This window comes from Prionailurus viverrinus, chromosome B4, assembly GCF_022837055.1.
Source record: "Prionailurus viverrinus isolate Anna chromosome B4, UM_Priviv_1.0, whole genome shotgun sequence".
Classification (NCBI taxonomy): domain Eukaryota; kingdom Metazoa; phylum Chordata; class Mammalia; order Carnivora; family Felidae; genus Prionailurus; species Prionailurus viverrinus.
Genome location: NC_062567.1, coordinates 128,472,421 through 128,492,069, shown reverse-complemented (window position 1 = coordinate 128,492,069; position 19,649 = coordinate 128,472,421). Strand labels below are relative to the sequence as shown.

The following is a 19,649-nucleotide window of genomic DNA, read 5'->3' as shown; positions in this document are numbered from 1 at the left end:
CTGGAGCAGTCCTGGCGAGTGGAAGGCATGGTTTATGCAAGATGTGAGCTGCTTGGGGTGCTGGTGTTCGAGGGGCTGGCGAACCAGCCACTCACGGGAACACGGAAACGCGCGGGTATCGGATCTGGAGCCCGGGAGGCTGGCGAAGTGACGGCGGAGACTGGGGAGGGTGGTGGCTTACGTGGGGGGCGAGGAAGAGGAAGCCAGGAGCCCCCACATGTGCTTGGCTCGTGGCGCCTACAGAAGTGGGGTCCCCGGGCAGTGGCAGTTGAGCTGCTGGGGCTTTGCTATGAAGGCTGAGGGTGCAGGGGTGAGGGGCCGTTGTTTCGCCACGGGCACTGTGAGGACGCGTCGGGGCGGGGGGGGGGGGGGGGACGGTGGAGGCGTGGAGGGCACAGGAGAGGCCGTCGTAGGAGTCAGGGTTTGATGCACTTGGCCGTTCCGGTGCTGGGAGGGGAGGAGGCTAAGTCCAACCCCCAGAATCCCTGACATAAAGGTCTGGGCAGGTCTCAGTGAGCTCTGTCAGGCCTCTGGCATTGGAGAAGCTTCTGGATTCTTCTTCGGGTTACCTCAGAGAATCTGATGTCCTCCATCAGACGCACCTGGTTCTAATCCTGGCTCTGCCACGTTTTGTCAGATGACCCCTGGGCCTCGATTTCCTGGCCTGAAAATGGGAAAGGGGCTGGCGCTGTAGAGAGCGGGGCGGGCAGGGATCTGGGCGCACGGCCCCGAGGTGTGGGGACAGGCCTGACAGCCGCAGCGCCTGAGCCGGAGGAAAGTTCAGAGACGATGGCCAGGCTGCTCCCGCGGGGCTTTGAGGCCGAGATGCAGAGTCTGAATTGTATTATGGACGCACTGGAAACTACTGGAAGGTTTCAGCGGGGTTGCTGCAGTGAAATGGGCTGATCTGGCTCAGGGGAAGCTTGCTCTGGCTGCTGAGTGGAGAACGGACGGGCAGGGTCAGGAGTGGAAACAGGGTCGCCCGTAAGGGGGCTTCTGCGGGCCTGGCTCAGGGGCGGGTGATGGCAGGTGGGACCTGGCCCGGGGGCCGGACGGAGCAACCTGTTCCCCACCTGTTCTGTGCACCCCCTGGGCCCCCAGCCTGGCCTGCGCCCTCACCCCCCTACCCGGCTTTAACATCCAGCTCAGGCACCCGCGGCCCCTTCTGTATCAGCTGGGGCAAAGCCCCCCGACTGCTGGTGGACGATGTGGATCGTGTAGGGTCTAAGCTCTCCGGGCTCCCTAGCCACCCCTGCCTCTCCACCTCAGGGGTCCTGGCCGGAGCCCTTTGGCCAAAGCAGGACCCTCCTCACTACGCTATTCAAGCCGCCTCGGCGGGTGGAGGCCACGCGGTGCTGCACCCGCCCCCCAACTCCCAGGGCCCCGGCTGGTTAGAGCCACCCCCCCTCCCTCCCCTGGACCCACGCCAGCCTGGGGCCTGCTGCTGGTCCCTGCCCCTGCTGCGGGGACATCTCGGTGCTCAGCCAATGTTTGCCGAACTTGAATGAGAGAAGGGAAGAAGGAAAGGGGGTTGGGGGAGGTGCAGAGTCTCAGGCAGGCCACGCAGGGCAGGCCAATGCCGTCCCTGTGGACGAAAGTGCCGACTCCTTATTACAAGATGCGTTTGTGATTTCTGGCTTCGCCCGGGGATGTCTTTTCTCTTTATACATGTTTTTATTTTGATTTTATTTAAAAAAAAAATGTTTCTTTATTTACTCGCCGGGGGAGGGGCAGAGGGAGGAGAGAGCGAATCCCAAGCAGGCTCCGCACTGGTCCGAGCAGACTCAGCACAGAGCCCGACACGGGGCTCGATCCCGCGAACTGTGAGATCCCGACCTGAGCCGAAATCAAGAGTCAGAAGCTTCACCGACTGAGCCACCGAGGCGCCGCTCTTTTCATATGTTTCTTTTAAAAAAGTTTTAACCGAGTTCATTTATTTGGGGTCAGGACGTACGTGCCGGTGGTACATGTGGGGTCTACAGTGAAAAGACATTCTCCCTGCCCCTTCCTGACCTGGCTTTCCTTCCCGGGAGGACCAACGTTCCTGGTTTCTTTTTTCTTTTTTTTTTTAATTATTTTTTCAACGTTTATTTATTTTTGGGACAGAGAGAGACAGAGCATGAACGGGGGAGGGGCAGAGAGAGAGGGAGACACAGAATCGGAAACAGGCTCCAGGCTCTGAGCCATCAGCCCAGAGCCTGACGCGGGGCTCGAACTCACGGACCGCGAGATCGTGACCTGGCTGAAGTCCGACGCTTAACCGACTGCGCCACCCAAGCGCCCCGACGTTCCTGGTTTCTTGAGAAGCTCCCAGAAATATTCTGGGCTCCAGACATCTTGGCCATCTTCTCTTCTTTGTGGGGGGTGGTTCACTACCCGCCCCTGCAGCCAGAAAGCTTTGCTCGAGGGGAGGGGAGAGGAGGGAATATTGCGAGTTCATTAAACGTGCGGTGGACGGTGAGTGCTTCGGGCACGTATATCTTACAGGAACCACCATGCCTCCTTCCCCCTGGGAAGGCAGGGTGGCTCTGTGGGCAGGCCCCAAAGAAGGTCATCCTCTTCTCAAGGATGCCTCCCTGTTGCTTCTGCTTCGACTCAGAAGGGAGCTGGGTCTGCCTCTCTTCTCGGGGTCGTCAGTTCTGCTCTCCCTTCTGTGCAGACAGCCGGGTCTCTGGAGCTGCCTGACCCCTCTCCTGCTTGCCCCGTCCCTTTCTTTGAAAGAGAGAGCAGCTTATGAGAAAGTCCCCCACCTGAGGCAGGGGCATTAAGGTCAGGACAACGAGAGAACACAGAACTGCTTCTTCTGGAGGCTGGATGGAACCTCACAGGTCCCCGGGCCTGGGACGCTGCACGTGAATAGATGTGCGCCTTTCTAAAGAGGGGCCCTGCGGCTTCTCATCATTTGAAAAAAAAAAAAAAAAAGCCCTGAGCTGATCCAAAGAGCGGAGGGGGGCGGGGGGGGGGGGGGGAGTAGGAAGCATGACCTGAGCGGGAAGGGAAGGTTCTAGAATGTCCAATAAGTGGCCCTCAAATTGCTTGCAAAGCCCTGGAAAATAGTTCCCTCTGGATGCTAAACTAAGGAAGGGGCTCCCTGGAAGCCTGGGCGAAAAGGGAGGTCTCGGAGAGGTGGGTGGGATAAGAGGAGAAACACCGGGAACACCGAAAAGGACACCTGTGTGTGTGTAAGGCCTGTGTGTGTGTGTGTGTGTGTGTGTGTGTGTGTGTGAGTGTGTGTGTGGCTGGGTGAAGGTGTCAGAGGTTTGCAGTGACCTGTGTGAGATGGGGTGGGATACGTGTAGGAGGGTGAGGGAGGGCTGCACCCCCTGGGGCTCCTGTGTGCACCAAGGCGCCTTGGCGAGGGCGATTGTGTGTGTGTGTGTGTGTCTGTCTGTGCGTCTGTCTGTCTGTTGCCAAGACACCCACGGTGCCCCCCCCCCCACCCCGCAGCGGGGGAGGGAGATCTTTATCTGGCCTCTAGGTGCTTTAGGAGTTTCAGAGTTTCTCACCAGCCTGATCTCTCCCTGCCCCCCCCCCCGGCCCCCCCCGCCCCCCTGTCCCCACCTCAGGCCTTGCCCCCTCCATCCTCTCTGCACAGGAAGTGGGCTGGCCCTGGGGTTTTACTTCGCTGGCCTCATCAGCCAGCTGCTACCTGGGCGGCTGGGAGTCTGAGTCGGAGCAGGGCCCTGGGGCGATGGCCGTGGCCCCAGCAGCGGAGAGATCCCGAGAGAGTGCACCGCAACCCCATGTCTCAGCCAGGTGACTTTGCCCTCGCCCCTGCCCCCCTTTGGTCCCCGGGCACCCAGGGGCTCCCTCCCGGCCCTGCCGCCAGCCCCCGCTGGAAGGGAAGGTCATGGGACAGCTTTCAGCTCTCACGTAGATGCCCCAGGACGTCATCTGCCCGGACTTCCTTCTCCCAGCCCTCCCGGCCACCCCTCCCACCCCCAGCCTTATCTCGAAATCCCTCAGGAATGAGGCAGGTCCTGAGCTCATGGCTGTTGGCTTGAGGGGAAAAAAAATGCTGGTCCCTAGTGCTGGGACCTACCTCTCCTGCCCGGCCCATCCCTGGGGACGCTGGGGCTGCTCTGGGGCAAGGGGCCTTCCAACCCAGAGGGGTGAAGGAAGAGGCGGGAGGACTGGGAGAGGGGAGGCCTGCTGAGCCCCAGACAGAGGACAGAGGGATGTGGGGTGGGGGGGACATGCGAGCCCCCTGCTCACAGCTATGGAAAGGCGCCCCCCGGGTGAAGTGCTCCCGAGGAGGCTGAGGGGCAGGAGAGGAGAGAGGGGGGCCTCTCTGAGACCTGGCCCTGAAGCGGGGTGGCCAGGGAAGCCCTGGGTGGGAGGCCAGACCTGCAGGTTTGAGTCCGGATTTGTCCCGCCCTTGGCCGTGTGAGGGGGCAGCTCAGTAGTGTCTCCGGGCACCTCTGGAGGGGCGGGCACCTCTCTCCTGCCCTGGGGAACGAGGTCTCCTGCCCTGAACTGTATTCGGAGCACCTCGGGGGTGGGAGAGCTGAGGGGCAGAGCCAGCTCTGAGGGTCCCCTTCCTAGCCCCACAGCCAGGGTCTAGAGCCCCAGGGGTTAAACAGCAAGAGGCAAGCCCCCTCCCCTCCCCCCACCACTCCCCCCTCCGTGTGTGTGTGTGTGTGTGTGTGTGTGTGGCCAGGAGGACAAGGGAAGACAGAGCCCGTCAAGGTCAGTGGTCTGGCTACTGAGCTCCTTCCTCACATCCTCCCCCTCCCCCAAGCACCCCAAGTCCCGCAGCGTCAGCCCTGCGGGAACTCAGGCGGTAATGACCCATTCAACCCCTAGCTTCCCCCACCCCCAACCCCCCCCCCCCCCCCCCACACACACACACACTCCGGCCTTGGCCTCCTCGTCTGAGAAAAGGAGTCATAATGGTACCTTCTCCCGGGGTTGCTGTAAGGGCTAAATGAAGTGTCATCTGCTGAGTGCTGAGGACCGGGGCACAGAGTGAGAGCCGAGTATTAGTCACCATCGCCATCATCATCCCTGTCACCATCAGGACCGTCATCACCATCATTGTCACCGTCATTATCATCTCCTCGCCTGAAATCAGAGGACTGGCTTTGAGTCCAGCCCCTTGGGCAGTGCGGAGCTCAGTCTTGGCATCCATCAAAGGGGCGGGTGACGACAGCCACCTTCCCGGGCTGTGGTGGGGACCTATGAGTCAGTGTGGCTGTGGACAGCTTTGCAGTTGGGAAGGGCATGGTGCGTGGGTGTGCGTGGGAACCTAGGGCTAAGGGCGCTTGGGGCTCAGAGGTCCTACTTGCTTGCTCTCCCTGAGGCTGGGCCCGTGACCTTGAGCAGGTTCCTTAACCTCTCCGAGGCTCCTTTGAGTGGGCTAGGAGCCCTCCCAGCCCCAAGCCCCTCTGGTGCCCCCCACGCATCCCCCACCCGTGTGCTTTGCAACCTTGGAGGGTACATGCGCCCTTTCTGATGGGAGCGGTGGGGAGCTCATTCTAGATAATGCTTCTGCTCCTGCTGGCTCACCCCTGCTGGGGCTGTGGTTTGGCCTTGACCTTCCTGTGATCTTGTATGCCTTTGCCCTGACCCTCCTCCCCTCACCCTGGGGCTCTGTGCCAGGTCCTGTCTTGGGCATGGGGTTGCCTTGCTGGCTGGCGCTGGCCGAGGGTGACACCCTCCAGGAGACTGACAGGGACTGCGCCCAAGGCCACGATCGAGCGACTAGGGGGCACAGCAGGGCTTGCTGGACCCCCTTAGGGTCCCAACCCTGTGCCCTGTGCTGTCGGGGGTTCCCAAGGAAAGAAGTAACCAGCCCCCGCCCCCACTCCAGCTGGGAAGCCCACCCCACTAAGGGGACGGTGGGCCAAGCAAGGAGGAGCCCGTGGGCACCTCTCTGGGCTCCTTTTTGAACCCAGGCCGGAGACCTGACTGTGGGCCTGGGCCCCTGCCGGACCTGGACTCCAGGGCAGGGAGGCTGTCGGCCTTACCTCTGGGACCAGTGCCCCGGACAGGGTCTGGGCAGGGACAGAGGATGTGAGAGAACAGGCCTTGGGAGTGAACGTGGCCGTGACATCCCAGTTCTGCCCCCTTCTGCACGTGTGACCTTGGCGGGTTGAGGACCCGGAGCCTTAGTTTCCTCATCTGTGGGAGGGGCTAAGACAAGCACCCACCCCCAAGCTGCTGGGCAGATAAGATTATCTGATGTATGTAAACCGCTGGGTCCATGAGTATTGTGAGGTCATCAGTACGTGTCTTCGTGTCTTCGGTCGGTCGTGTGAATGGTCTCGGTGGGTGGGACAAGTTACCGGAGTCCCTGCCTGGGCCCTGTCCCGGCTCAGATTCCACAGCTGCCTCTTTTCCGCTCTATGGCCTTGGGCAAGTTGCTTCACCTCTCTGTGCCTCAGTTTCCTCACCTGAAAATGGAGATAATAAGGGTATCATCTGGTAGATGGCCTTATCGCTTCATTTAAAGAGTTGAAAACAGGGGCGCCTGGGTGGCGCAGTCGGTTAAGCGTCCGACTTCAGCCAGGTCACGATCTCGCGGTCCATGAATTCGAGCCCCGCGTTGGGCTCTGGGCTGATGGCTCAGAGCCTGGAGCTTGTTTCCGATCCTGTGTCTCCCTCTCTCTCTGCCCCTCCCCCGTTCATGCTCTGTCTCCCTCTGTCCCAAAAATAAATAAACGTTGAAAAAAAAATTAAAAAAAAAAAAAAAAGAGTTGAAAACAGCCCGGCCTACAGGAGCCTCCCGATGAACGGGTTTTGGTGTGATTAAGGGGCAGCGGGGCACGGGGGGGGGGGGGGGGGGCTCTAATCCCAGCTCTGTGCTGGCCTCGCTGTGTGGACTGGAGCAAGTCTTCCCTTTTTTTTTTTGAGTCTCAGTTCCTCCAGCTTTTGAACAAGGGGTTGGGTTCGCTCAGAGGGCCCTTTCAGCTCTGACAACGTGTGGGGCTCTGAATCCCGGAAGGAAGGGAGTGTGTAGGCGGGGCCGAGGTACCAGCAGGTGCAAAGGCCCTGAGGCCGGACGGTGCTGGCTTTGTAGGGTCCAGCCCGCCGCCCGGAGTGGCGGGTGTTCACTTGTGCCTTCTCTTCTTCCTCCCTCCAGGGCTCCCTTCCCTAGCTCCCATGCATGGATGTGATGGCGGCTCCTGGTCTGCCCTGGTGTCTGTCCCTCCTTGTCCTCTTCCTGCCCCTGGCCATCCCTCGGGCATCCACAGCGGTGAACGGTGAGGACCCTGCATCTGGATAGCCGTGCTTTTCTTGGGAAGGTGGCCAACAGCCATCTAGAAGCCCTTTCAGGACCCCCGCTTCTCGGCAGGGGCAGGAGGCCGGGAGGGAGGGAGGCGAGGGCGATGGGACCAGAGATCAGGCGTCCACCTTCTCCCTCCGTCCTTCTGTCCTGCTGTATCCACACGTCCCCCCACGCCAAAGGAAGACACTGGCTTTTTGTCCCTGCTCTGCCTCGGCCTGCCTCTGGGACCTTGCAGGCTCTGGGGCTCAGTTTTGTCCTCTCTGAAATGGATCCGCCCAGATCTTTTCTGCCCAGCAGGGTCGCCTACCTGCCCATCTGGTGGGCACAGGGTGCAGGGCGCAGGGTGGTAGGCCGGCCCCGGAGGGCACCCTGCAGCCGGCCACTCACGCCTCTTTTTGTCGGCAGACCCCTCCAAGCTCGCGTGTTTCTACAACTCAAAAGCCAACATCTCCTGCGTCTGGAGCTGGGATGGGGACCTACAGGCCACATCCTGTAGGATCCACGCTAAGCCGGATCAACGGTGAGTGTCCCGCGAAACCACAGCATCTCGAGATGGGGGCGGGGGGCGGGGCAGGGTGGGTCTTCTAATCATTGCCATTTAGACTCTTGGAATGCCTTCCTTGTAGACGCCAAGATGTTATATTTTGGGCATTTGGACTGATGGGACCCCCAGACCCCTGGCAGCACATCAGGCTGGAAAAGCTAGGAGGCAGATGTTTAGACGCCTGAGACCAGGGCGGGTGTGAGGAACAGGGGTCCAGGCTGCAGTGCAGGGGCCAGGGATGGGCTGGACAACGTAGTCTGGGGACACAGAGCTGTAAGACCTGTTATGCCAAGGTTACCCTGGACTTGAGAAGCCAAGGGGGAGAAGGAAGGGGGCTCCCCAGGAGGAGTCAGCGAGGGGTTTCTGTGACCCAAACGTTCTGGGTGGCCGTGGCAAAGGTGACTCTGAGTGGGTGGTGATTCTACGGGGTTCCAAAGGCTCCATCAAGCCCCACAGGAAGATTCTGGAGGGTTTTCCGTGTGGAGGCCACCTGCCCTAGAAGGTCACTGTGGCTACTGCGGGGCCGGGCTGGGGAGGGGTGTGGAAGGTGTCTACGATGGGAGGCGGAGCAGAATTCTGCCTCTGCCGAGGTTGGCACAGAGCCCCGCGCCGACCGGCCCTGCTGGATGGGGGACCGTCCCCAGGGCCGGCTCTGGGGGGCCCTCCTTCTGTCCTAAGGAGGTTCTTTTGCCTTGGAAGGTCTTGGAACAAATCCTGTGAGCTGCTTCCGATGGGATCAGCCTCCTGGGCCTGTTACCTGATCCTTGGATCCCCAGATGTGAGTAGTGGGAGCTGAGAAGAGAGCCCGTTTTCCAAGCACCAGCAGGTTATATCCACTCTTAAGGGGCAGGAGAACGTGGAGATGGGCTCGCACAGCGCACAGGCTCTGGGTGCAGAGGCGTGGGTTTGAATCCGGACGCCCCTGCTGACCAGATGCATGACTTTGGGTTTCCCACCTGCAGCAAGAATCCACCGGAGGAGTGGCCAAGGCACCTGAGCATTTGCCTGCCCGCAGGGGATACTCACTACCTGGCCATTTCCTTCCCCAAAAGTCAGGGTGTGGGGGTGGGGAGAAATGGAGGAAGGGAGGCTTTCATACTCAAAGCTATTGTTCCAGATCTACGTTTCCGGGGGCGGTGGGGGGGGGGGTTGGTTAACCTGCTTGCACACCTCTTGTGATGGGGAACTCCCTCCCCCACCCCGAGGCAGCCCACCCCGCTTTAGATCATGGATCAAATTCATGCCTGTTTTCTGTAAATTAAGATTCACTGGCACAGAGCCACGCCCGTTCTCCTGCGGGTTGTCTCTGGCTGCTTTCGCAGGACAGCGACAGACCTGGGTAGTCGTGACCGAGACGGCTTGACCTGCAAAGCTACAAAGAGTTACTATCTGCACCTTTGCGGAGAAAGTTGGCCGACCCCCTGCTTTAGCTGGGGGGGCTTGCGGAGGGGCTCCACTTTTACTGGGGTCTCGATCTTCCCCCTCCCCTATCCCCCCCCTCCCCCCTTGCAGACTCAGAGTCTGACTTCGGCTGACACCGTGGACATGAGGGTGATGTGCCACGAAGGGGAGAGGTGGAGGGTGCTGATGACCCAGAAATTCAAGCCCTTTGAGAACCGTGAGTGAAGAATCTGGAAGCAGGGGGGAGCGGGGGGGGGGCGGGTACTGGGGCGGACTGGGAACCTCCTTCCCTGTCTTTCCCTTGGGGGATCCTGCCTGTCCCAGTCTCTCTCCACACCCGCGTGCGAGCTGTCACTGCCTGCCGCCCTCGGGATGCAGTCCCGATTCCTTACCCTGCTATTCGAGGCTCAGGGTCTGGCCCTGGCTTCCCAATCTAGGACTCCTCCTCTTGTGGCTTGTGTTCCTGCCACGACCAAAGTCCAGCTCTCCGAATTCAGCGTGCCCCTCCGTGCCTCTGAGCCCTTGCACGTGCGGGTGCCACAGCCCGCAAGGCTCTTCCCACCAGGAAAGTTCCCACCCACCCTTCAGGGCTCAGGGGAGAGTCACCTCCTCCAGGAGGCCTTCCCAGACTCTCCCAGCCCTTTGTGCCTCCTCCTTCAGGGTGTTTAGGTCCTGGGTCCTCACTGCCTGATCAGGGGACTGTTCCCCTCACTGGGCTGTGAGCTCCTGAGGGCGGAGTGTTTGTGATCCCTCTGTCTCCACTCCAAGTACTCAGCACCAGGCCTCATCTGGGCAGTGCTCCGGGAAGGTTTGTTGAATGACTGGGTGTCCAACTCCAGCCGCAGACCATGGAGGGGCCGTCTCTAAGGAAGAGAGGGCGAGAGCTAGGCAGCTCTCTCTCTCTCTTTTTTAATGTTTATTTTTGAGACAGAGAGAGAGAGCGCGCATGAGTGGGGGGCGGGTTGAGGGAGAGGGCGACCACGGAATCCCAGCATGTCTCGGTTTTATCACCTCAGCATCGTGTCCCGGCGTCCCCCAAGCCCACTCTCCCTTCCTGTCTCCCTCTGTCCCTCTCTTGCTTCCAGTTCGCCTGATGGCCCCCGACTCCCTCCAAGTCACCCACGTAGGGACCCACAGATGCAACATAACCTGGAAAGTTCGCCAGTCCTCCCACTACATTGAAAGATACCTGGAGTTTGAGGCCCGGAAAAGATCCCCAGGCCACAGCTGGGAGGTGAGTGCCCTGCCCTGATTCCTCCTTCCTGCCCCGGTCACCCTGTCCATCCTTCATCTCAGCCAAGCCACGGCGGCCCCGAGGCTATTGCCAGCTCCGATCCCCCCCTGCCTCCATGTGCCCCCTGACAATCCAGAGCTTCCAGCTGGTGGCAGATGCCGGGCTGGCACCAGGACAAGGTCTTACCTAGCCAAGAGGCCGGTGACTGTCCTCTCCGGGAGATTTCAGAGACCCCGGGAAGCCACCTTTCCGTTCTTCAAATCCGGTGTGGTCAGCATCCACTGGGGTCGGTCGCCTACCCATTCACTTACCCGCTCCCTCATTTGCTCGCTCACTCAGCAAACACTGAGTACCTACTATGTGCTCCCGAGGGGGCAAAGAGGGTGGAGGACGAAACTGACCAGATCACCCCCCCCCCCCTGGGGTCAGGAAACTCACATGGAGGGCGGGGAGACTGTCTGCAAACAGGACCCTGGAGACTATGAGATATTGATCAGTGCTACCCAGGAAATTAAATGGGATGACATCATTTGAGAGGGCCTGGAGCAGGCCCTCAGGTCAGGTGCCCACAGAAGGCTGCTTGTGGGATCCGAGGGCCAAGGAGGAGCAGACCCTGCAAAGGTTTGGGGAGGGCTTTCCAAGCAGAGGAAAGAGACACCGCAAAGACAAGACCCTGCGTGTCTGAGGGCTGGCGGAGGGCAGGGGGGTGGTGGTGGGGGGAGCGGGGAGGAGCAAGGAGGGATCCAGAGGTGGGCGGGGTCCCTGGGAAAATCCTCTTTCTGGGCGCGTGGAAAATAGACTGCAGCAGAGTTTGGGTGGGAGCAGGGAGACCAGCCCCTGCCTGAGATGGGGGAAGGAGAGGAGAGAAGGGGAAGGGTCCAGAATAGGTTCCGCAGGGAACCAGCTGATGGGCGGCAGGCTTTGTGTGTGGAGGCTGAGTGAGAGGGAGGGGTTCAGGATGAGCTTGGGGTTGGGGCCTCAGCACTGGGGAGTCAGGGAGCCTTCTGGTAGGACTGGGTGAGGGGGCATGGAGGCTGGAGGCGAGGAAGGAAGGAGCTCCTTGCTCAGCCTCCCAGGCAGCCCTGCCGTGGGAGGTGAGGAGGGCTGTGGGGACCCCTCTGCTCTGACAGCCCCCACTCCCGCCTGTCTCTGCCCCAGGAGGCCTCCCTGCTGACCCTCGCGCAGAACCAGCAATGGATTTGCCTGGAGACCCTCACTCCAGACACCCAGTATGAACTTCAAGTGCGGGTCAGGCCCCAGCTGGGCAAAAACGAGGCTTGGAGCCCCTGGAGCCAGCCCCTGGCCTTCAGGACGAGGCCCGCAGGTACCAGTGGGCAGAAGGGGTGGGACAGAGCTCAGGCAGGAGAGGGGCTGGCTGGGGTGTGATCCGAGGGCAGCTGGCGGGGGAGGCCTGGGGACGGGGTCCAGGGCTCGGCCCCAGCGGCGGCGGGGGGATGCTGGAGGGACCTGGGCGATGGGGGCCCTTCTCTAACCCCTCTCCCTGCTTCTCCCACCCCCGGGCAGCCCCAGGGAAGGAGGCTGTGCCCTTTCCTTGGCTGGGCCACATCATCATGGGCGTCAGCAGTACCTTTGGCTTCATCATCTCGGTCTACCTGCTGGCCAACTGCCGGTACATCGGGCCATGGTGAGCGCCCTCCCTTCCTGCTCCGTCGTGCTCTCCTCTGACACACGCACCGACACGCTGGTGCTCCCTCTGCCCCCCCGAGAGTCCCCCCTGCCTAACACCTGGCTTTGCCCTGCCACCCACCCCCAAAGATGGCACCGGCCTCAGGGGACCCGAGGAAGGAGAGCCCCATGGCAACCCTGCCCCGAGCGTTACTCTCAGGAGCTGAGTGTGTGTGTGTGTGTGTGTGTGCGCGCGCACATGCCGGCTGTCTGCGCGTGTGTCCTCACGGGTCTCTCTAGGTCCGGGCACGTGTTGGTGTATTTCTTTATTTCTTGAGCCCCAGCTCAGTGCCAGGCCTGGGGCGGAGTGCTGGGAATGCAGGGGAGGCCACACGCATGCAATCTGGAGCCCACAGACCCATGGGAGAAGGCAGATGTTTATTAATCACACACGAGTACAATGACACACCACGAGGAGGATGGCAAAGGAAGATGTTCGATGTATTGGAAACAGACATCAGGGAGAGGAACCTTGACTGAGGGGTGGCTGGCAGAAGCTTCTCCAAGGAAGTGATGGGTCCCTTGAAATCTGAAGGAGGAGCTAAGCAGGCAGGGTGGAGGGGGTTGGGGAGCGCATCCCAAACAGAAGAAACCGGGTGCGCAGAGACCCTACGTGAAGGGGGTGGAGGAGAGGGCTGACCCGACATCTGCGGGGCAGATGGGCTTTCTGGGGTCTTGGGGCTCTGACTACATTTTGAAGCAGGTGCCTACAGATACTGGGGCATTCTGCTTGGCAGGCCGAGCACGGGCTGGAAGTCGGCCCCCACTCACTACCCTCCTAGAACCGGGTGCCCTTGGGCAGTGCACAACCTGAACCACCATCCATGACAGCCTGGACTAAGAGACCCACGATCTGGCCTCTCTCCTGCCTCCTTCCTCCTGGTTCACTCTACTCCAGACGCCTGGCTGTGTGTGGTCCCTGACCGGTCTGGCTCACGTGCCCCCCACCCCCCACCCCCCCGCCAGCCCTACATTTTCTCTTTCACAGTCCGCTGCTTTCTGTTTGCATAGAATGCATGATAATGTCGCACACTTGGTTCGTGTCTGTCTCTTCTTAAGATCGGGGGCCTTCTCTGTTTGCCATTCTTGTGTCCCCTCCCTTACTGGGCATTCCCTTGATACTGATCAAATGAATGAATGTGGAGGGGTTCGGTACCCTACCTTCAGGGCCGTGGGGGGCTGGCCGGACACCATGGCCCCCTTCCCTTCTCATCCACCTTCCCTCCCTCCCTCTCTCCTGTTCAGGCTGAAGAAGGTTCTGAAATGTCACATCCCAGATCCCTCAGAATTCTTCTCCCAGCTGAAGTCAGTGCATGGAGGAGATTTCCAGGTAGGACTCTGGAGGTGGAGGCCAGAAGCAGGCACGGCCGGCTTGGGCTGGCCAGAGAGCGGGCAGAGGTGTGAGTGGGTCTGCGCTTTGGGAAAGAAGACAAAATAAGGAAAGGAGTAGCCTCCGGGGTGGCGGTGGGCCCCTTTCCCCAGCTCTGGCACCGGCCTTCTCAGGCTGAATGGCACCTCCCGTCTGAGCCAGACTTACTGGGTTCTAATCCCGGCTCCGCCCCTTCTTGGCTGTGTGATGTTGGGTAAGTTAGAGAACTTCTCTGTGCTCCGTTTCCTCGCCTGTAAAAAGGGGAGAGAAATAGTGTTACCAGGCGTAGGGACCCACTGCCTGGGACACAGTAAGTGCTCGAGGGGCCCTAGCGGGAGTTACTGTCCCCGGTCTGTCCACCGAGCGGGGCTTGCCAGGTACAAATTCTCGCGACCCCACCACTTGTGCAGACCTTCTTCGTGGGCGCAGGGCTTCCTCTGACCCTCCGCAAAGCCCCGAGCAGGCTCCCTGCCTCGTCCCCGGTGCTAACAAGTCCTCCAGCCACACCTCGTCACTTGAGACACAGATTCACGGTTAAAGCGTGGGCCCCCGAGAGTAGTAACACTCTGAACCCCATTTCAACCTCAGTCGCCTCCCCTCCCCGAGCCCACACTTGCTTCAGGAAGGAAGTGTCAAGGGAGGTGGGGGATGCGGTGGGCTGCTTCTGTCACCCTCCCCTCCCCAGGCTCTCTAGATTCGGTGGGGGGGGGTGGGGGTGGGGATGGAAGGAGATCCGGAGGAGCCCCCAGGGGCCGGGCCGGGAAGCCACGCTGGGCCCGAGCTATCAAGAGCCGGAGTTCTCTGTTCCCGGGGATCAGGGCCCCTTCTGGAATTCTTCGGAAAACTCCCAAGACTGGGGATCGCTAACCTACGGTTCTCTTGATGTGCAGGAATGCATCTCCTTAAAATTCTTCCTAAAGCCCTAAGGGTCGTGAGCTCCCCGTCAACAGAGGCATTCATGCAAGCCTTGGCTGACTATCTAGGTTCTAAGGGACTAGGACCTTCCGGGTGGGAGTGAGCTCCTTCCCGGAGGGGTGCAAACCACCCCATCTTCCCATGAGGGCATCCCCAGGCCTAGATGCCTGCCCCCGGCCCTCGGGTGTGGAGGGGGGGTATCCCAAGGAGGCCCTGGGGAGGCACGATGTGCTCGGGGGTTGGGGCTGGCCAAGAGGGACCCCATCCTCTCCTCTGTGTCGGGGTGGGAGGCCCGCTCCTCCCTCTCTACCCCAGGACCTCCGGCGACAGGGCCACAAGGCCCGCTGCCCTGTCCACGGGATCTGGGAGTGTGCGTGCCAGTGTGTGAGCGTGCCAGAGGGGGAGAGAAGCTTCTCCTTGCGCCCTCCGCCCCCCCCCCCTGCTTCAGGGCACTGTGGACGGAGGCCCTGGGCCCAGGAAGTGGCTGACCACACACACCTCCGAGGGGGGCCGGCCAGGCCCTGGCACACGGGTGCTGGTCACGGGACTGGCCTCTGCTTCTTCTGGATGCCCGGCTGCCGGGCCCTAGCCTCCTCCACTGCCTCTTCTCGCGACAGACCCTGCCCAGCCTCCCCCCACCCCCCGCCCCGCCCTGCGCTCTTTTCCTCTACCCAGACCTGCTGGGCACAGGGGTGTCAGAGGAACCCATCAGGCCCGGGCCCTGTACTCAGGGGACCACAGTCCGGCTGCTGAGGGCTCCCAGGACAGAGGGCTTGTTGAGGTTCTCAAAAAACCCACTTGAAGCCCCCATCGCGCCCGCCCGCCCGAGGGATCTGTTGTCCCTCACAGGTGGCCTGCATTTCACCCTGTGCTAGGAATTCCCACCTTCATTTTCTTCTTTGACAACTTCCTGCCACCCCCCCCAACTCCCCCCCCCCCCAGGGAAGTTGGGAAAGAGGGGGCTCACTGTTGTGGAATTGAGGCTCAGAGAGGTGCAGTGACCCGCCCCCGGGGTCGCACAGCTAGCGAGGGGGCCGGGGCCCGGACTGGAACGTGGTTCTCCCTGCTCTTGCCAGGGCCCTCCGGATCCCAGAGCCAAGTGGGAAGGGCTCAGGCGGGCACTTTCTTCTCTCCGTGGATGGAGGGCGCGGGAGGTGGGGGCTCCACGGCGCTGGGAGGGAGAGGAGAATTGCGGGGCCATCAGGTCCCCGCCAGAGAGTTTTTTTTTTCCACGGCGCCCGGGGCCACTGGCTGTGTGATCGGCCCCGGGGCACGTCCCCTCTCCGGGCATCTGTGAAGTGAACGAGATGTGCTCCAGGGCCCTTTCCGCTTCCAACACGGGTTGGTTGATTCTCACACCGGTGCCAGCCCCCACCAGACACACGGAGGATGTTACCCTGTGCCCGGTGCCTAGATCAGCGCCAGGCTTCACAGCAGGTGCCCCAGAGACAGTCGCGCGCGGAGACAACGCATCCCCCGGGCGCCTACAGCAAGCACACTCCCCGGGCTGACCCAGAGCGTTCCCCAAGCCAGTTGGCGGGCGGGCAGTCAGGGAGGCCTTCCTGGAGGTGGCCGCCCTGCGTAGCCGGTAGTTAGAGGAGTTGTGGCTGAGAGTCTGGAGGAGGCGTCCCACTCACCTCCCCGCTGCTCTTTCTCCTGGCAGAAGTGGCTCTCCTCTCCCTTCCCCTCGTCGTCCTTCAGCCCCAACACGCCGGCACCCGAGATCTCCCCGCTGGAGGTGCTGGACAGGGACGCCAAGGCCACACAGTTGCTCCTGCTACAGCAGGAGAAGGTGCCCTCCTCGTCCTCAGCCGAGACCAGCGGCCACTCGCTGACCAGCTGCTTCACCAATCAGGGCTATTTCTTCTTCCACCTCCCGGACGCTCTGGAGATCGAGGCCTGCCAGGTGTACTTCACCTATGACCCCTGCACGGAAGAGCCCGATGAGGCTGGGCCCGGGGCGCCTGCGGGGTCTCTCCTGCCACCCCTGCTGCCTCCGCCCGGGGAGGAAGACGCCTACTGCACCTTCCTCCTCGGCGGCCCGGGCCCCCCAAACACGGCCCCGGGGGGCACTGGAGCTCATGACAAGAAGCTGGCCCCCTCCCTGCAGGAGGGAGCTCCCAGAGACTGGGCCCCCCGGCCCCCGATGTCTCCCCCGCCAGGGGCACCTGAGCCGGTGGACATCCAGCCACCCCTGGAGGGCTCCGTGGAAGGAGCAAGAGAGGAGGGCCCGGGCCCGGGCCCTGGCCCTGGGGAGGGGGTCAGGGTCAGCTTCCCCTGGGCCAGCCCTCCTGGGCAAGGCCAGCTCAGAGCCCCTGCCTCCTGCCTGACCCTGAACACCGATGCCTACCTGTCCCTCCAGGAGCTGCAGGATCAGGACCCAGCTCGCTCGGGGTAGACGGACGACCCGGCGGGTCACTGCCCACTGTGGTGCCAGGCCCAGTTGAGGGCTCGCTGTCCTCAAGGCTTGTCACCCGGTTTCTAGCCGTGCCCCGGACATCTCTGCCCAGAGGGCCCCCACCCAACCTAGCACACTTGGCCGTTCACTTCCAAAGACCTCAGTTGCTGCTTCCTGGTCCTATGGCCCAAGTGCAGAGTGGGGGGGTGGGGGCACCGTGACTCCCCCACTCCCTCATCAGTCACGGAGCCCCATGGCTTTTGTCCCTGAAGCATCCCTCCTCTTCAGCCCTGCAAGCACTCTTGGGGGAGCGTTCTTGGGGCTCTCCAGGGGTCTTCTCCGCAGGCTTCCTGCCCCATCTCCCCCCCTCCCCCCCTCCCCCGCAGGGCAATGAGAACAATGAGAACGCTCTTTCCAGAACGTAAATATGGTTAAGCTGCCTCCCCGGTTAAATCCCTGCCATGCCTCCTCACTGCCCTCCGCTTCACTTCTTGGCCCGGCCCCTGCTCCTCCAGCATCGTGTTGGGGCATTCCCTTCTGGAACCTTCCTACTGAGCCACCAGAAGCTCCCTCCTGCCCCCACACCTTGGCACGTGCTTGCCACCCGGTGCCTTCAGTGCCTCCTTCATCTAGGGGACAAACCCCCCTTATCCCTCAAGTGTCTGCTTCCCTTGGAAGGAAACACTGCTTCCATTCATGTGCCCAGGCTTCAAGATTCCGTGCTGGAGGGACAGTTCTCGGGGTCACGGGATGGCTAGACCCAGCGGCTCTGTCACTCCGCCCTTGGGATCTCTCATGACCTCAGCATGCTTCGCTGCTGTGTCCTTACCACAGTATGGACACAAATCCCCCGGGAGGGGGGGGTGGAGAGGAGGGGACACTGGCTGGATGTTTCCATGGAGGTTTCACAGACTCCTAAGGCATGCTGCTGGAAAGTGAACCTCCTGTCAGTGGCAGGTTCCGATGCTGTCCCAGGGAGCCCAGATCTGGGCCCCTGCCACTCCACCCTCTACTGGAGGGACCTCTTCCGTGGCTCCGGGGCTGGCACACCGCCTCCAGAAGCGCAACTCCGTTCACCGCACTTGACACGGGGTACCTGGCACCCCACCGTATCCCCCGGATGACATAATGAACCGTCTGGAACCGTCTTGCTCGGACTCCCAGTGCCCGGCTGCCTTCACATAGGGGGCGTCATCCACCGCACAGAGCACCCCCGGCGCCTTGACCCGTGTGAGGTCAAGACTCAGAGAGGCAAACCCCATGCCCGCTAGGCTCCAGCACACCCATTCCAGCAAGAGGCTCATCCCCTTCACAATGGCAATCCTCCCCCCCCCCCCCAACGCAAACACACAGAGCCGGCCCCTTCCTTCTTGGTGCTCCCCACCACCTCTCCATCTCTCTTCCCATTTGTCTCTGGCACTGGTCACACCTGCGACGTCTGTCACAATCTTGCCCCCATACTCCCAACCTCATACAAGAAAGGACTTCGTCCAAACTCAGCGGGGGACCAGACAGGTCCTCTATTTATAGGCCCTGCTCCTCCCTGATTGGGCACTTGACACAAGCCCACCCATAGGCTGACAAGCAGCCTATGAGCTGGCTCAGAAAATAAGCTCTGCCCAATCAGAGAGGCGGGGCCCGCACCGGCCAATCAGGTTACTCTCCGTCTCGAGAGGGTGCACTCAGGGAGGGAGGCACCTGGGAGCACGTCCTTGCAGAAAAGGCGCCCTCGGAGAAGGCAGCGGAGGACTTTCGTCCTGTATAGAGGACAGCGCCGGGCTCTGTTAACAGAGACTCTTGCTGCCAAGGAGGCTGCTGACTGTTCACTCAAGATTCTTGTTTTCCTTAGAAAACAAGAATAAACTCCCCTTTCCTGAGGTTGTCTGAGTCTTGGATCCTTCCCACGGAAGAGCTTCATTACCTGGCCAGCTCATGTCCCACCTCCTACCATGTGATGCCATGTGTTCTGGGCCACAGAGCTCCTCGGTCCTGATCTGAGCCTCAGACCCGAGCTCGTGCCCAGACCCTTGCGCTGTGTCCCGGGACCAACCGAGAGACCGCTCTGCAAGTCAGGTTCCGCTTTGAAGCGTTCTTGGGACGGTTACATTTCTCATTTGTAGTGTATGTATCAGTGACCTGCGTGTGCCACCTCTGTTACTGTGTACTTAATATTTTCCTGTAACTCCATTCACTATTTTGTTTACTTGTATTTAAAGACAAATCGTCCTGTTGCTTCCGTGAATGGAGACACCGGTATTCTCTGTAAATAAAAGGGAACTCTAAAAAGTAAATACAATAAAACAAAATGTCTCCGTCTGTTGCCAGCTGGAAATCCGCTTTCTTAGTTTAAAGAGGAGATTAGCGGGCCGCCTGGGTGGCTCAGTCAGTTGAGCGACGGACTTCACCTCAGGTCATGATCTCGCGGTTCACGAGTTCGAGCCCCCGAGTCCCGCATGGGGCTCTGTGCCGACAACTCGGAGCCTGGACCCTGCTTCGGGCTCTGTGTTTCCGTGTCTCTCTCTCTCTTTCTCTCTCTGCCTCTCCCCCACTCACACTCTATCAAAAATAAATTAAAAAAACAAAAACACTAAAAAACGTTTTTAAAGAGGAGATTGGCAAGTGTTGGGAGGCTGTTGAAGACATGCCAGCACCAAACAGTGAGAAAGCAAAAAGATTATAAGAGGAATATCATTTTCACTAATAGGAGTCAGGTTTCTCTTATTCTGTGCCTAGGCACCTTCTGACATGGTCTCATGGGAAAATAAAAATAAAATATCATAAAAATATGACTAATATGTACATTTAATGTAATATAAAGTAATATAATATAAATTGAATATAATAAATGTAAATAAAGTTTTATATATATAT

At 60.5% G+C, this 19,649-nt stretch overlaps 1 protein-coding gene across 1 annotated transcript; it reads left to right on the top strand.

The window, feature by feature from the left end:
* The first annotated feature begins 3,616 nt into the window (after positions 1–3,616).
* Positions 3,617–19,098, top strand: IL2RB (interleukin 2 receptor subunit beta). The gene is made up of 10 exons (XM_047867836.1): positions 3,617–3,756; positions 7,085–7,205; positions 7,637–7,751; positions 8,475–8,553; positions 9,288–9,393; positions 10,262–10,410; positions 11,569–11,734; positions 11,935–12,055; positions 13,342–13,426; positions 16,044–19,098. Exons 2-10 carry the CDS (start codon positions 7,109–7,111, stop codon positions 16,776–16,778), a joined length of 1,653 nt encoding a protein of 550 aa, XP_047723792.1. The 5' UTR covers positions 3,617–3,756; positions 7,085–7,108; the 3' UTR covers positions 16,779–19,098.
* Positions 19,099–19,649: the final 551 nt, after the last annotated feature.

Bases quoted from the DNA above. Each gene is read 5' to 3' on its own strand.
- IL2RB (XM_047867836.1), top strand. From the start codon at position 7,109: ATGGATGTGATGGCGGCTCCTGGTCTGCCCTGGTGTCTGTCCCTCCTT. The intron at 9,394-10,261 runs GTGAGTGAAGAA...TCTTGCTTCCAG, and splicing joins ATTCAAGCCCTTTGAGAACC to TTCGCCTGATGGCCCCCGAC. The intron at 11,735-11,934 runs GTACCAGTGGGC...ACCCCCGGGCAG, and splicing joins CTTCAGGACGAGGCCCGCAG to CCCCAGGGAAGGAGGCTGTG.